The 14,527-nt window shown below is 41.7% G+C and overlaps 1 protein-coding gene across 1 annotated transcript in view; it reads right to left on the reverse strand.

Annotated features, from left to right (window-relative positions):
• COL21A1 (collagen type XXI alpha 1 chain) overlaps positions 1-14,527 on the reverse strand; it is a 342,213-nt gene that overhangs the window by 159,217 nt on the left and 168,469 nt on the right. Inside the window, exon 3 of the mRNA XM_082251479.1 lies at positions 3,864-4,415. Within this exon, the coding sequence (XP_082107605.1) occupies positions 3,864-4,415 (552 nt within the window). The remainder of the gene's footprint in view (positions 1-3,863; positions 4,416-14,527) is intronic.

Genomic DNA, 14,527 nt, shown 5'->3' on the forward strand with positions numbered 1-14,527 from the left:
CCAGTAGGCAGTGTGTAATGAGGGGGTGGGGGTATACCCCCATATACCCCCCACCATGATTACACCACACCCCCAGAACCCCCCCCCAGCCTGTTCACCCCCCCATATTCCCAGTCTGATCACACCCCCCAGATCTCGTCACTCTGATCACAACTCCCCTAACACACCCACCAGTTACCCCCCTCCCTCAACCATCACACACACCATGGGTTTACCAACCCCCTCAGATTTCACCAGTTACGCAGTTCCTCCCAGTCCTTCTGCTCCTCCTCCATATGATGTCAGTGGAGGAATCTGTAGCAATCAGGGTGGGTTAGCTGTCATTGGGACATGCATGGCAAGATCCCACCTGAATCAATGATAGCGGCTGCAGCAGCTGCAGCAGCTGCAGCAGCTGCGAAGAGTGGCAAACCTCCTATCCCGACCTCCTCCTCCACCAGCCTGACTTCAGCGTGCACAGCCAGTACACACCTCCATGCTGCCTGACAGCAGGCCCCATGCCTCCTCCCTGCACACATGGGAATCCATCCACCTATCTGCCTTCCTCTGCCTCATTGAATCTGCTCTGACAGTGGCACACACTCATCGCTGCACCTGCCTTCCGCTTTCCAGCTCTTTCACACTGACAGCAGCCTGCCTACTAAACAGTAGGAAAACTTAAGTTCCCATGCTGTGCCCTCTCTTCTTTGGGGTGCAGGGTGGAAGTTTTATTTTACCTGCTGGAGGGACAGGTATTTTAAAAATCCGAATCGCCAGTGAGTGGTTGGGGATCCGGATTTTGCCACCCCCATTCCCTGGTGCCCTAAGCAGCTGCCTGACCTACGTATTGCTGGCGCTGACCCTGTGGGTGCTATGAGGGCACAAGTGTGGGCTCACTCCTGAGCCAAGCTGTGTGCATCCATAGACACAAGCAGAGTAGCTCGGCAACGCTCCCTGCTCCCTCGTCATAGGATTTAATAGACAGCAGCAGGTGCCTATGGCTCCCACTGCCCTCAGTCTGTACTGTGATAGCAGGAAGAAAGACTATGCTGCTGCAGAAGGGCATGGCACTGGATCAAGAGAAGACTCAATTAAGTGTTGGGTGCAGAGTTACCCAGTGGTGGGACATTTTTAACCTTAATCAGGAAATGTATTAACGTAAAATAGTTTAACTTTAGAACCACTTTAATGTCTTTCCTCCTTAAATTCTGTAGCAAACATTTTATGTGAGCCTTTTTAATCCCTAAGATAGCAACCACTTATGTGACTCCTGCTTCTGAGCACCAATTGTAAGAGGCAAATGGTGGTGCCCAATAGGGGGAATATTTTGGTATAGGTGCACAAACTAAGGTACATTTTTTGCTTCACTGGTTATGCTTCAGTGAGTTGTTACTAAGATATATAATTTAAATTTGACATCAGTCTATGTAAATATTTGCAAAAAAAAGTCTGCTGTAAGAAAAAAAGTTTTTAGAGAAAAATCATTAGAAAGTTTCAAATATCATAACTAAATGTTGGTACTTATGTTCTGTATTTTTTATCTTTTAACATTATACCTAATCATAATTTTTAAAAAGGTAAGAAAAGGTAAAAAAAAAATTCAAACAGTCAACTTAGTACAGAGTGAATGACTTCCAAAAACATTATTAGATTGCAAAATGTGTTTTTTTTTTTTTTTTTTCTTACAGCATTTGGTCTGTGTTATGCAGTGCAGCCATAATATTAATTACTAAAGACAAATCACCATGACATCACATAAGTGCTATATCCTTGACCTTTTCTATTACATATTTTAACATCCCTCATTTTCACAAATGTTCTGTTTCATTGCAAATTACCCAACAAATGTTTTAAAGCTATTGCAAGCACTGTCAAACTGAGGAGGTACTACAAAAAGAAAAGACATAAACTGATAAAGTAAAGGAAGCATATCTTGGCATGTTGTCCTATTTTAGAATATAAAATTCTGAGTTAAAATGTAGTATTCTTAAAGTATAAACAAATTGGATCCCAAATTCTACACTACACAGTTTACCCTTGGACTAAAATAAGCAGCCTTTCCCTCAGTGTTCTGGTCTAGGTCTTTTTTTTTACAACAGACATGCTGGTGCTGAACTTTAGGTAACGAAAAAAAATTAAACATATTTCTTAATAGCCACAGAACATTTAAATCTGGTTTGTGTACCCAAATGCCTTTGCAAAGCCAGTAATTACCATGTAAAATTAACAGTGAATCATGACTGTGCTTCACATGACCTGTGTAGAAAGAAGAGATGTGAGTGGGAGAAAGAAGGTCCTTACACTATAGGCTGCATGCAGAAAACAAAGAGGGCTGATAAAAGACCAATCAACCTGCACAGGTAAAGAAAGCAGCAGTCACTGGCCTTTCTTACAGGAAGCTCCTGCACAGAAACAAAGGGGTTACTTTACTAAAATTGGGGAGTGCAAAATCTGGTGCAGCTGTGCATAGTAACCAATCAGTCATCAGCTAATCAGCCAATGGGTGTGCCGGTGTTCAGGTTTTAACCAATGGTTTTCTTGTTGGGCCACTTGTGGGCTTCTCACTTCTTCTTTGCAGCCTTTGACCAGTTTAAGGATTTAAATTGAATCCCAGCTGTTCTTCAGTTACACTTCCTTACTTTCAGGTTCCGTTCACATGTCAGCGTATGGATCGCGGGCAGAACCGCCGCGGTTCCGCCCGCGATCCGGAGATTATTGCAAATCGCGGGATGCCTGTGCGTTGCCCGTTGATTTGCAATAGCCCTCCAAACGCTGAGCGATGTTGCCACGATTTCCGCCTGCCGAATCACGGTAACATCGCGCAAAAAAAATCGCGGGACGCAATACGCTCCAAAGAAGCTCTTGTACTTTTTTGGGCGTAATGCGTCCCGCGATTTTTTTTGCGCGATGTTACCGCGATTCGGCAGGCGGAAATCGCGGCAACATCGCTCAGCGTTTGGGGGGCTATTGCAAATCAACGGGCAACGCACAGGTGTCCCGCGATTTGCAATAATCTCCGGATCGCGGGCGGAACCGTGGCGGTTCTGCCCGCGATCCATACGCTGACATGTGAACGGAGCCTCACAGGTGAAAGCTTCAGGAAATGTTTAATGATCCTTTATTTTGGTATAAAATGTTGCAAAATAAAATTCCTACTATAATGCTAAACATCAAAGTGCAGTAGTCTTTTTCTGGAATTAGGTAGGCGTTATTCTTAATAGACGTGATGTGACGCCTAAACATTCATTCCAATAAAATCAGCTCACTGTTTCTTTAGAGGTTGACATGCCTGATATACATAAAGAAGGTGTATACGGCACCACGCTACACAAGCCCTTCGTGTTGGTTAATGTCACGACCTTTCTTTTTCTTTATTTATTTCAATTTAGAATAGGGTAAAAAATTGTTAAGACATCTGTCTGTTTTTTTATGTCTGCATCCCATGGGAAAGGTTTTTCTTTACTTCCTATCCCAGAGAAAGAGCAGAAACAAGAGGGGCTCCCTGAAGCAAAGCAGTATTCTGTCCTAAAAAGTTGTTTCTGTAACAGGCTTACCCTTTGGATTTTCACCCACTGTCTGTTTCAGTGACAACTCAAACATTTTGGATTTCCTGTCACTTTCTATACCAGAGACAATGGTTAGCAGGACCTATAGTGAGGATCCTCAACTAGGTCAAAGACAACAATAAAAAACAAACAGGAGTTCTAACCCTTCCCTACTCTATCCATAGCTAAAAAAAACTAATACAAATTTGACTTTATATACACTTTATTATTTCTGCAAAACATTAATACTAAGACTTAAATAATAGAACAGTGAAGTAGTTGCAACAATTAATGTTTTAGTTTTTTGGGTTTTTTTGTAAGAAAAATGTTACAGATTACCTTCACAGAGCTTCTGCTTCATGATCTCTCGTATTCTTGATATTGCGATGTAGTCTTCAACGTAAAACACATATGTTGAGGAAGGCTTATTGGCTATTGCTCTTAGTTCATTTTCTTCAATCTCAGAGCCCACCCCAATGGCAAAAAGAGTAATTTTATTTTTTCTTGCTTCTTCTGATATGTCTTTTACATCATCTTGAGATTTTCCATCAGTTAGAACAATAGCAATCTTGGTTAATGGTCTCAATGACCTAGCAAAAAGGTTTTCTATTGCAAACTGAATTGCATTTCCAGTCCGTGTATTTCCACCTAGATAATCAATTGCTTGCATTCTTCTGATAAGATCTTCTATAGATTCATGTCTTCCAAGTGAGATTTCAAGAACTGGGTAGTCACTATATTGAACCACTCCAACTTGAGTAAATTTAGGTCCAATATCAAAATTACTTGTAATGTTAACAACCCATTTTTTTAGTAATTCAAAATTTTCAGGGCCTACACTCCAGGAGCCATCTAGAATAAAAACTAGATCATTTGGAGCAGTTCTGCAACCTAAAGGAAAAGGGACAGAAACAGTAATGTTTTATATATTTAAAAATAGCAAAAAGTTCAAAACTACTAGACGTTTTTGACAAACAACACACTGGTAGGCAATGAGCAGGCATTTCCCTGGGATAATTACCCATGATGAATTAGTATGTTTAGGAAAGATGATATAAACATGATGATTAATTCACCTTTTCAAGAAAATTGCTTATGCAATTAATGTAATAGCCAGATTTGTGTAAATGGTATTGTATTGTGTTTTTGGAATTTTTGTGACACCATTTGCTATCTATGGTTTGTTACCTGGCCAGGGAAGTAGGTGCGTGTAGCCTAAACATTTTGTCCTCATCACATGGGGTCTTCATATGGGATGTAAATGATTGGTGGATGCAGTGTAAAGGGCTGTGGGGATACAAAAAGAGACATGCTATGTACAGATTTTCTTATTTTATTCCTCGGATCTTTGTAGATGAGGAATGTGTTTTTGATCAGTGTAGTGTTTGTGAATAAATATGGATTTTTGGGCCTAGGCCTTGGCCTCTCTCCAGTTTTTTTATGCTTGACATCACTGTTACAGCACTATGGTTTCAAATTATAAGCTTTCCAGTGTTTCAGTAAATATGCTGCTTTGTAGGAATGATAACCAGGGGATACTTGAACAATGTAGATGTTTACCTTGTCTTTAAATTATGAGAGCCGGCCACCAATAAGCATACGCACAATTTGAATCTCCACGCTTGACTTGTTATAATAGGGCAGTCTTATTTCTCTGTGACCATTTATTTTTTGATTATTTACTTGTATGTTTTCCTTGTCAGAACAAAAATGTCAGTAGCAGTAGCTGAGTAGCATGCTATAAGGCTGCTCCACCTCCCTGGCTCAGTACTGTTAACAGCAACATAATAGAAATATAACTCTGTTAGAAGCTATCTATAAGTAGACATTATGCAGATAACAGAGAGAAAGCCTGCATTAATGTTGTAATGCAAATGTATATGAATGAAGTTGGTACTGAACCTGCTTTTATACTGTGTTATTTTTATCCAGTACACATTTTTATCATATTGCCCTGAAAAAGATGAATCTGGCTCTGTAAGTGTAAATATAAATGAAAAAACGAAATGTAAATGTGGTATATCAAAAACCTTGCTTGTGTATATAAAGCTTTAAAAAAAAAAATGGGGTGTGACCAGGCCAGCAGCGAGGATGGCAGCTAGATAGCTGAACTCCAATACCACCGCAGAGATGACATCCATCGGCAGTGACATGGGCAGACTCACCCATCACAACCTCTGTACTCGTCCCCGACGGTCCTCTTCGGTCCCAGTTTCCAGGAATATACCTGACATCTTCAAAACTAAGTTGAAGCACCCTGAGGCCTCGGGCAAGATGGTGCAGCCTTGTGTGGATGAAGAGTTCAGTGAAGACTTGCAGTCAGCTTGCGAGGAAACGGTAAGGGATACCGATACCTCTGACTATCTGCTGACATTCACAGACATGAATAAAATAGCTGCGGATATGGAGAGTACCTTCTCTTCTGCCATCACTGAGCTAAAAGCAGATATCCTGGCCTTAACTGAAAAAATGGCGGAGGCAGAAAGGGAAGGGAACAGAAAGTTACTGACTCCCATTCCACACATTTAATTCAGATGAATTGCCAAGTATAGGACCTGGACAACAGAGGGAGAAGACACAATATATGGGTGAGGGGGGTCCCTGAAACAGTGGCACAGGAACACATTGACCCAGCATTAAAAACCATCTTTAACAACCTTTTGGAATGCCAAACAGACTCTACAATTGAGTTTTAGAGGGCCCATAGAGCCCTCAGGGCTTGCCCTGCTGAATCAGCCCCACCACGGGACATTATTTGCTGCATCACCAATTTCAAATTAAAAGAAGAAATTATGGCAAAAGCCAGGCTGAATGAGCTTATAACTTTTAATAGTCAGGTGAATAACCTCTTTCAGGACTTGTCGCCAATCACCCTAAACAATCGACATGCCCTGCGACCTTTACTTGATGTATTAAGAGAACGGAAGCTACCATACAAATGGAAAATCCCCTTTGCTTTAAATGTGACTTTTCATAAAAAAACAATGCTACTTATGTACTCCAGATGATCTACAATCTTTCTGTGACACATTACAGATCCCATTGGTGGAGCTACCAGATTGATACAGGGAGTTCCGCAATCCTCCAACAGGGGGCAGCAACAAGAATTCTCCACTATCCACACTGACCAAACTGCCATCCAAGAAAGAGAAGTTCCCCAAAAAGGGCTCACAATGCACACCAGCATGTACTGAAGTTCACAGATCACTGGGAAAATACACTGACAATGGCTGATTGCGCTGCCCATTTAGCTTACATGTCGGTATATGGACAATTTGTCCCACAGATTGTGTTCCTGTTGTTTGGTTCATACGTTTTCAGGCACTGTCCCTTCTGTGAGTCTCAGTCTCCCTGCACTGGCTTCAATGACCCACCTAGTACACGTGAACAGTTTCTCCCCATTTATTATTGTATTTTTTCACAGTCCACAGTCTTCTCATCTGGGTGGAATCTTTTTAGGGCCACCAAGCTTGCTTTGTAGATTTGATATGGCCCTACCCACCGAGAACCCCGAATGATCCTGCTGTTGGGACCTTTTACACGCAAGTAGTTCACATGATGCCAATGTGATTGGACGTAGTACCAGGGTTTCTACAGTTAACAGCAAGCCCACACTTGCTTTCCCCAGGACCCTACTCAATTGCTCTATCACTGGATCGATGGGGGTAAAAGGGCACACCTCATGAGTTGAGTTGTTTCATTTTTTCAAATAACATCGAGTCACCTATTGGGTTACTTCAAGTTGTTAATATTTTGATTGTTGCGGTTCCCCCCTGAGGTCGGGGGAGGCGCTGATACTATGCCTTCGGGAAGACTGACATGTTCATGTTTGTGTTAGCTCTCGCTTCTTCCTGAACTTGCATATTATGACTCAGTGGGGTTAGTTACCTGTAGTATTTATTTAGTATACTGTTCTTCTGTGATGTGTTAGCATGCCTGTGTTACGTTTACCAATTTTGCTTTATTTGATGATGTCGTCTACAGTTATGCACTTGTTATAAAATCTGTTGGGGGCCAGACGGTTCCGCCGATACTCTTTCATTTTATGACTCTGTCTTGATAGAACTTTATGGAGTTGAGCGCATATTGCATTCTCGCTGGTACATCCCACTCTGCCACCAGTGAGTACTGTGACATAAACAACACTTACACTTAACAGCCTTATAGTACACAGTCAAACACTACTCTGTCCTCTTGGCTTAATCGCTCAGAGTTCTTTTTTACTTACACTCTTTTGCAAGCTCTCTGTACAGAGAGCATATAGTTTTTTTGTCTTCCTCACTTCAACCTCCTTTTTTTTTTTCTCTCTCTCTCTCTCTCTCTCTTTCTTTCTCTTTAGCAACAACACACACCTACTACACTACAATCAAGATGGTATATTCTACGCTGGGCAATTGCCCATCTGTCATATCTCACAACGTTAGGTAGCTGAATATACCCCAAAAAAGGACACAATTATTGCACACTCTTGGGAAGGCAAAACCAACTTTTGTCTTTCTTCAAGAAACTAATTTCTGACAAATGATACCTAAATTGACAGACAAATATTTTCATACAGCTTTCCATGCTACCAACCCAACAGCTAAGACTAAAGGGGTGTCCATTCTAATAGGAAAGAACTCATGCTTTGAACTTGACCAACAATTAGCAGACCCTGAGGGCAGATTTTTTTATTCCTCAAGGGTAAAATTGGTACCCTACCAATAAGCTTAGTTAAATGTACATTTCCCTAATACTGCACATGTCTCCTTCTGCCATAGGATGATTGATGAACTATCTTGATTTGCAACTGGCTGTATTATTCTAGGGGGGGGCGAATAGATTCTTGGCGCACTGTCAACCCACTGGGTAAAGACTTTACTTGTTTTTCCACAGCTCACAATAAATACTCCCGCATAGACTATATTTTTATCTCTTAAAGGGACCTGACAATACTAAGGGACGCACGCATAGGTATTCAGTCACTCTTGGACCATGCACCCACTTTAGTCATGCTATGGTTAGGCAATGTAGCTCCCAAACCCTGCACTTGGTGTCTCAACCCTACCCTATTGGCTGACACCTCGAACACGATACGCATTTCAGAAACGATAGGCAACTATTTTTGTGAAAACGCCACTGATGGTATCTCCCCCAATCTCCATTTGGGAAGCTCACAATTGTGTGGCATAGGTGTGCGCAGCCATTTGCATTATGGTGTGCACCCCAAAACTAAATACTGTATTCATGTGTGTGCATGTGTTTATATACTGGCAGTCTCAGTAGAGCAGTGGATGGTGTCACAAGGGGCAAGGATTGGTGTCAGTAGGATATTTTTTACAATTTTATTTTTTTTATTTATTTTTTTACTGTTTTAGCAGAAAAATAGACTTTTTTGTATTTGGTGAAATATTAGGGGTCTAAACATGGGAAATATGTGCCACACGGGGTGATTAGGGTGTGCCCAGGCACACCTGGCACACCCTGTGCGCACGCCTATGGTGAGGGGGGAATTGATTAGCATTGCCTCCCACTGTAAAAGAGGCAACGACAAAGAACTAAAGCTCATGGTGGACAAAATGCACAAACTTAGAGCTGCAGCATAAGATGATCAGTGGCAATTAAGTCTGCCTCAGATTTTCTAATGGCTAGAAGAGAAATACAATCCAAATTAGACCTCAATATTAAATTCATCCTGCTACTTAAGCGTGATTTTTTTTACAAACATGGCAATAAGAACAGCAAACACCTAGCCAAGGCGTTAAGGGATGTGAGATCCTCTACACATATATCCCAGATTAAAGCAACAAATAATAAATTAGCCATCAAAACAGAGCATATAGCATCAGAATTTCATAATTTTTACACAAAACTATATAATATTCCCCTACCTCATAAGCCTTCATATCTGGAAGGCACCAGGCCTCAAATAATACAACAATACTTGGAACATAGTGGACTTCCTATGTCTATCATCACCTGTGGCTATAGAACTTGATCGCCCAAATTACATTGCGGAACTTACACAAGAAACTAAATCACTGAAACCCGACAAGAGTCCTGGCCCAAATGTTTTTTCTGCCATCTATTACAAAACATTTAGCCCCCTCATATTAACTCCCTTACTACTTGCATTGAATTCCCTGCAGGATCCCGAGAAAGTACCACCATCATTTGCTATGGCCCACATCACTGTGCTCCCTAAACCTGGCAAGGGCCCTGCAGATTGCACAAGTTACAGACCAATCTCACTGCTTAATCTAGACATTCAATTGTTGGCAAATATCATAGCTACAAGGTTAAGTTAATTCTTGCCTGGGCTTATTGGTCCAGAACAGGCGAGTTTCATGCCAGGTGGAGAGACCCGGGATAATATCACAAAAGTCATCCATAACCTCAGCGGGGGGTTCAGAAAAAGACATTCGGATACGGAGAAGGCCTTCAATAGAATAGCGTGGGACTTTATGCTTTTAGTCTGTAGACACATAGGTTTATAATCGAATATGCTTGCATGGATTTCATCTCTTTATCAATCAGAAACAGTACAAATTCATAATGATACAAGATAGGGATGCCCACTTTTGCCTATTCTATTTATCCTAACTCTAGAACCATTTATAAGAACTTTAAATAAAAACACTTCAATCAAAGGACGCACTATAAATCACAGGCACTATAAGCTAGTGGCATATGCAGATAACCTTCTTTTTGTTCTAATGCAACCCCATATCACGATACCAAATCCTATGAAGGAATTTGATACGTTTGGTTACTTTTCTAATTTTAAAATCAACTTTCACAAATCAGAAGGACTAAATATATCCCTACAGTTGGCAAACTTACAGAGGATCCAAGTGAATTGCCCATTTAAATGGGTGTCATCCCAACTCAAATACCTAGGGATTGCGTTAACTCCCAATTTGGCGGATCTATATGCACAGGATGTTCTTCCCCTCTTAAAAAACTGAAACAAGACCTCAAAAATTAGAACACAAATCCCTCTCTTGGTTTGACAGAGCTGTGGCAGTGAAGATGACAGTGCTACCTAGGGTGTTGTACCTTTTCCATAGCCTACCTATTAGAGTGCCTAAATGTTTCTTTTCATCCTTGAATTCCTTTATTGGGGAATTTATCTGGGTGGGTAAAAAGCCACAGATTAACCTGCAGGTCTTCACCCGGCCAAAAGTGGAAGGAGGTTTGAACCTACCAAACTTTTTATATTATCATTATGTCTCACACTTGGTAAGGATTATTGACTGGAATTGTCATGCAGAACATAAGGATTGGGTCACCATGGAGAGTTATCAAATTGCAACTCCACTTAGGTTACTACCCTTGGTTTCACCTAGACTATATTCAGCTAATATCAAATCACACCCAACCATTGGGCCGACTCTCACAATTTTTCAAAAAGTGGCCAAGAACTATAATTTGGCATCTTCCCCAGGTCTATTGACTCCTCTAGCTCACATAATGGACTGGGCACATGACAAGAGAATGGCATCTTGCCCCCAGAAGGAACCGCTAATGCCCTTGACCATACACCACTGTATGAGTTTGGGGAAGCTTAAACCCTACAGCCAGTTGCAATCTGAGCTTTCCACCAGACGTTTCACGTTTTGGCAATATTATCAACTTCATAGTTAAATACACTGCCCCACCAACATGGCAAACTTCTCCAGACAACTGACGCATTTTCAGACATTGTACATTAAAGGGAAACCTATAGACAAACCGACTTCTATAATGTATGAATGGTTCCAAAATGGAATAGAACCCCGCTCCAAGCATAGGAAAGAGTGGGAATAAGCATTATAAATAACCTTCACAGATGACCAATGGTCAAATGCATGAACTCTATCTCACTACTGCCCTATCAGTTCCAATATTCAGGAAACTGCATATAAAATTTTGACAAATTTGTACTTCCCACCAGTCAAGCTATATACATGGTTCCCAGACACACTCGACATATGTTGGCATTGTGGCAAGGACAGGGGCACTATGCTGCACATCCGGTGGCAATGCACACTCATACACAAACTCTGGAGTGAAGTATGTACACAGATTCATAACATAACTAAAACCAATCTCGATCTCACACCAGAATGCTGTTTAGTAAATATACCAAACTGTACACTGAGTGAGTACAATAAGTCTCTGACAAGACATCTGCTAAATGCTGTAAAATCTATCATTCCTAAACACTGGAAATCCACGAGAACACCAACGTTCACGGAGTGGTTGCATGCAGTGAATTTAATATATTCTATGGAAGAGTTAGTTGCAGATGCTTCTGAAAATACTGAAAAATGTAATAAATCATGGAGGCCTTGGGTCCACTTTAAGCTCTCTGATTCATATGTAAAACTACAAAATGGTTGATCGATCCTGACCTCGAGAACTTTATTCCTCACTGTTGACCTGCCATATGTGTTGTTCAATAACTTGATATATCTTTGATTGCCATTTTTCCTTCTTTTTCTTCTTTTTTTTGTTCTGTCCTTCTCTTCTGGTCGATAACCTCTACGTTCCTTTCTATCAGCTTTCGCATGTATCAGTCAAATTGTATCTGGAAAAAAACTGCTCGAAGTAAAGCTCCGGTGTTCCTTTTTACAGTATAATATGATGTGTACTCATCTTAATGCTAATTCACATAATGTTGTGATCTTTTTTCTGTATATGATTGTAATGTTCTTTTTGCATAAACAACAAAAAAAAATTCTATTGCAAAAAAAAAAAAAAGCTTAAAAAATGCAAAGCAGCAACCACTCTATAAGATACTCATCATAGTCAAAACAATGTGAACCAGTTTTGTTGTGCTAAAACATAAAACATATAATAGAAAAAAAAGAAAGTCCCAAATTATAGTGAGATAAGTGAAATCATAAATGAAAAGTGCAATGCTTGTGATTGGCAGCATTATGTTTGGTTGAGGAGATATACAATAACACTGGGCACTGTGGTATGTCAAGTAGTAGAATTTTTGACTGTTGCCCAAATCTTTCTCAATGTGGGTTAGGTATCTCCAAAAAGCCTGCTACAACTCTCAGTATAAAAGTTTATGTGTAACACTGGTTTTACTATAAATTATACATTTGTTTGTTTAACAAGTCCCCACTGTACAAAAAAAATCAAGAATGCAGAAAGCGGGGGAATAAAGCATGAGTACACATCATGAGTGCATGAGGAGGACACATCAGTCCTGAGCTCTTTTCAACCTGAGTATTAACCTGAGTATGCTTAGAAGACAGAACCCCCCAGTCGCCAAATGTCAGTTATGCAGTGTTTCTTTACTGCTCTGACTGAACAGAATAACTGCCTTGGTATACTGACAGCGCTGGACTGCAGCAAAGAATGCTGACCAAGAACTGGCAGTCACACAGATACTAGGTTCCCCTCCTGATTACCCCATACTTACACCCTCTTCCCTTTTTGTGCCATCTCCATTGGGATTGAAAGCCTCACAAAACTCAGAGGCTATGGAGGAGGTAGCCATCAGGGCTATGATATACATTTTTCCCCCACTAAGGTGGGCATTAAAGAAAATTTAGAAAAATGTACAGCCCACATGGGGGGGGGGGTCTGAAAAAGGAAATAGAGGAGGTCAGATTGAAGGTGACCTGGCTCAACTTTAGAGGCTCTCTCCTGGAATCCACTAGTCTCACTCAGGAGTCCTATAAGCCTTTGAGTCTGCATACAATTCTTATATCCAGAGGATAGTGAAAACCAGAATCAGCACATAATGTAAGGATCAGGTTGATCCCAGAAGGCGCAAACAGCTCTGTCTAAAAGCCACAGTCAAAACAATCATGGCTCTCCTGCTAGACTAGATACCAACCAGCCCATTGGAGATAGATAAGGTTCACCACATAGTGGGATAATATCCACCCTCATCAGATAGCCCAAGAGACATATTGTGTTGGATAGCTTTTAACTCTGTCAAAGAAACCATTATGTGCCAGGCTAGGTTATAAGGTACAACTGACTTTTATGAAGCATCTATTCATGTGCTCCCTGACCTGGCTCACACCACACTACAGAAACTCATGCTCTCAGGCCCTAACTGAACTATGTGTGGTCGTACTCCTTTCATACACCATTGCAGCATAAAGCAGCCATAACCTGTGCAGAAAAGTCTGTCTCCTGTCAGCAGCTGCTCTCTGTGGTAAAGCAGCAGTGTCATTGCAGGGTTCTGACCCTTTACTGAGTCAGCCCTTTGGCTCTGTAATCAGGGAGAAACTCCAGTAGGCATAGCTTTTAGCTTTTTTTGATGCATGCAGGCTGTCAGGTCACCTGTGGCCAGGTGACAACTGCACCCTGTTGGAGGCAGGGGCGCAGCGCAAGGTAGTGAACCCTATAGCAGACTGCTGCGGATGGACCGGAACGTGAACCCAAGATTCCCCAGGGCGCGGAGTCTAAGACCCAGCAGGTGTTCACCAGGGCCTCTAGTGGTGAGGATGGACTTCGCTGCAGCTGGGCCCAGGTCGCGGCCCCTGGGGTCCCCCAGGTCACGCTCCGTAGGGAGTGAAGGGAAGCAGCCACTCAGGACACACAGAATGGTGAAGGGTAAGCCGAGGTCGGGGTAACAGGCAGACAAGGGTAGTCAAGGGACAGGCCAAAGGTCAGGGTAACAGGCAAACAGGAATAGTCAGAGACAAGCCAAAGTCGGTACACAGAGGAGTAGTATCAAGCACACGGCAAACAGGAAACAGGAAACTAATACTGTTGAACAGCAAGGCAGGCCTGCAGTGCGCTGGTTAATATAGGCTTCCTGTGATGACCTGGGCGGGCCAGGAACAGGAAGTAGAGATGATAAAAGCAGCCAGAAGGAAGAGTCTGGCCCTTAATGCAGACATGAGGAACAGGTAAGCTACCATACATTATTGCATATCCATGACAGTACCCTTCCCCGCCCGGACCCGGGTTTAGAGGGAAACTTCAGATGAAATCTTTTTAACAGACGAGGTGCAAAGACCTCCGATGCAGGGACCCAAGATCTCTCCTCAGGACCAAAGCCTTTC

Source organism: Pelophylax lessonae (genome assembly GCF_965119305.1).
Source record: "Pelophylax lessonae genome assembly, chromosome: 3".
Lineage (NCBI taxonomy): Eukaryota > Metazoa > Chordata > Amphibia > Anura > Ranidae > Pelophylax > Pelophylax lessonae.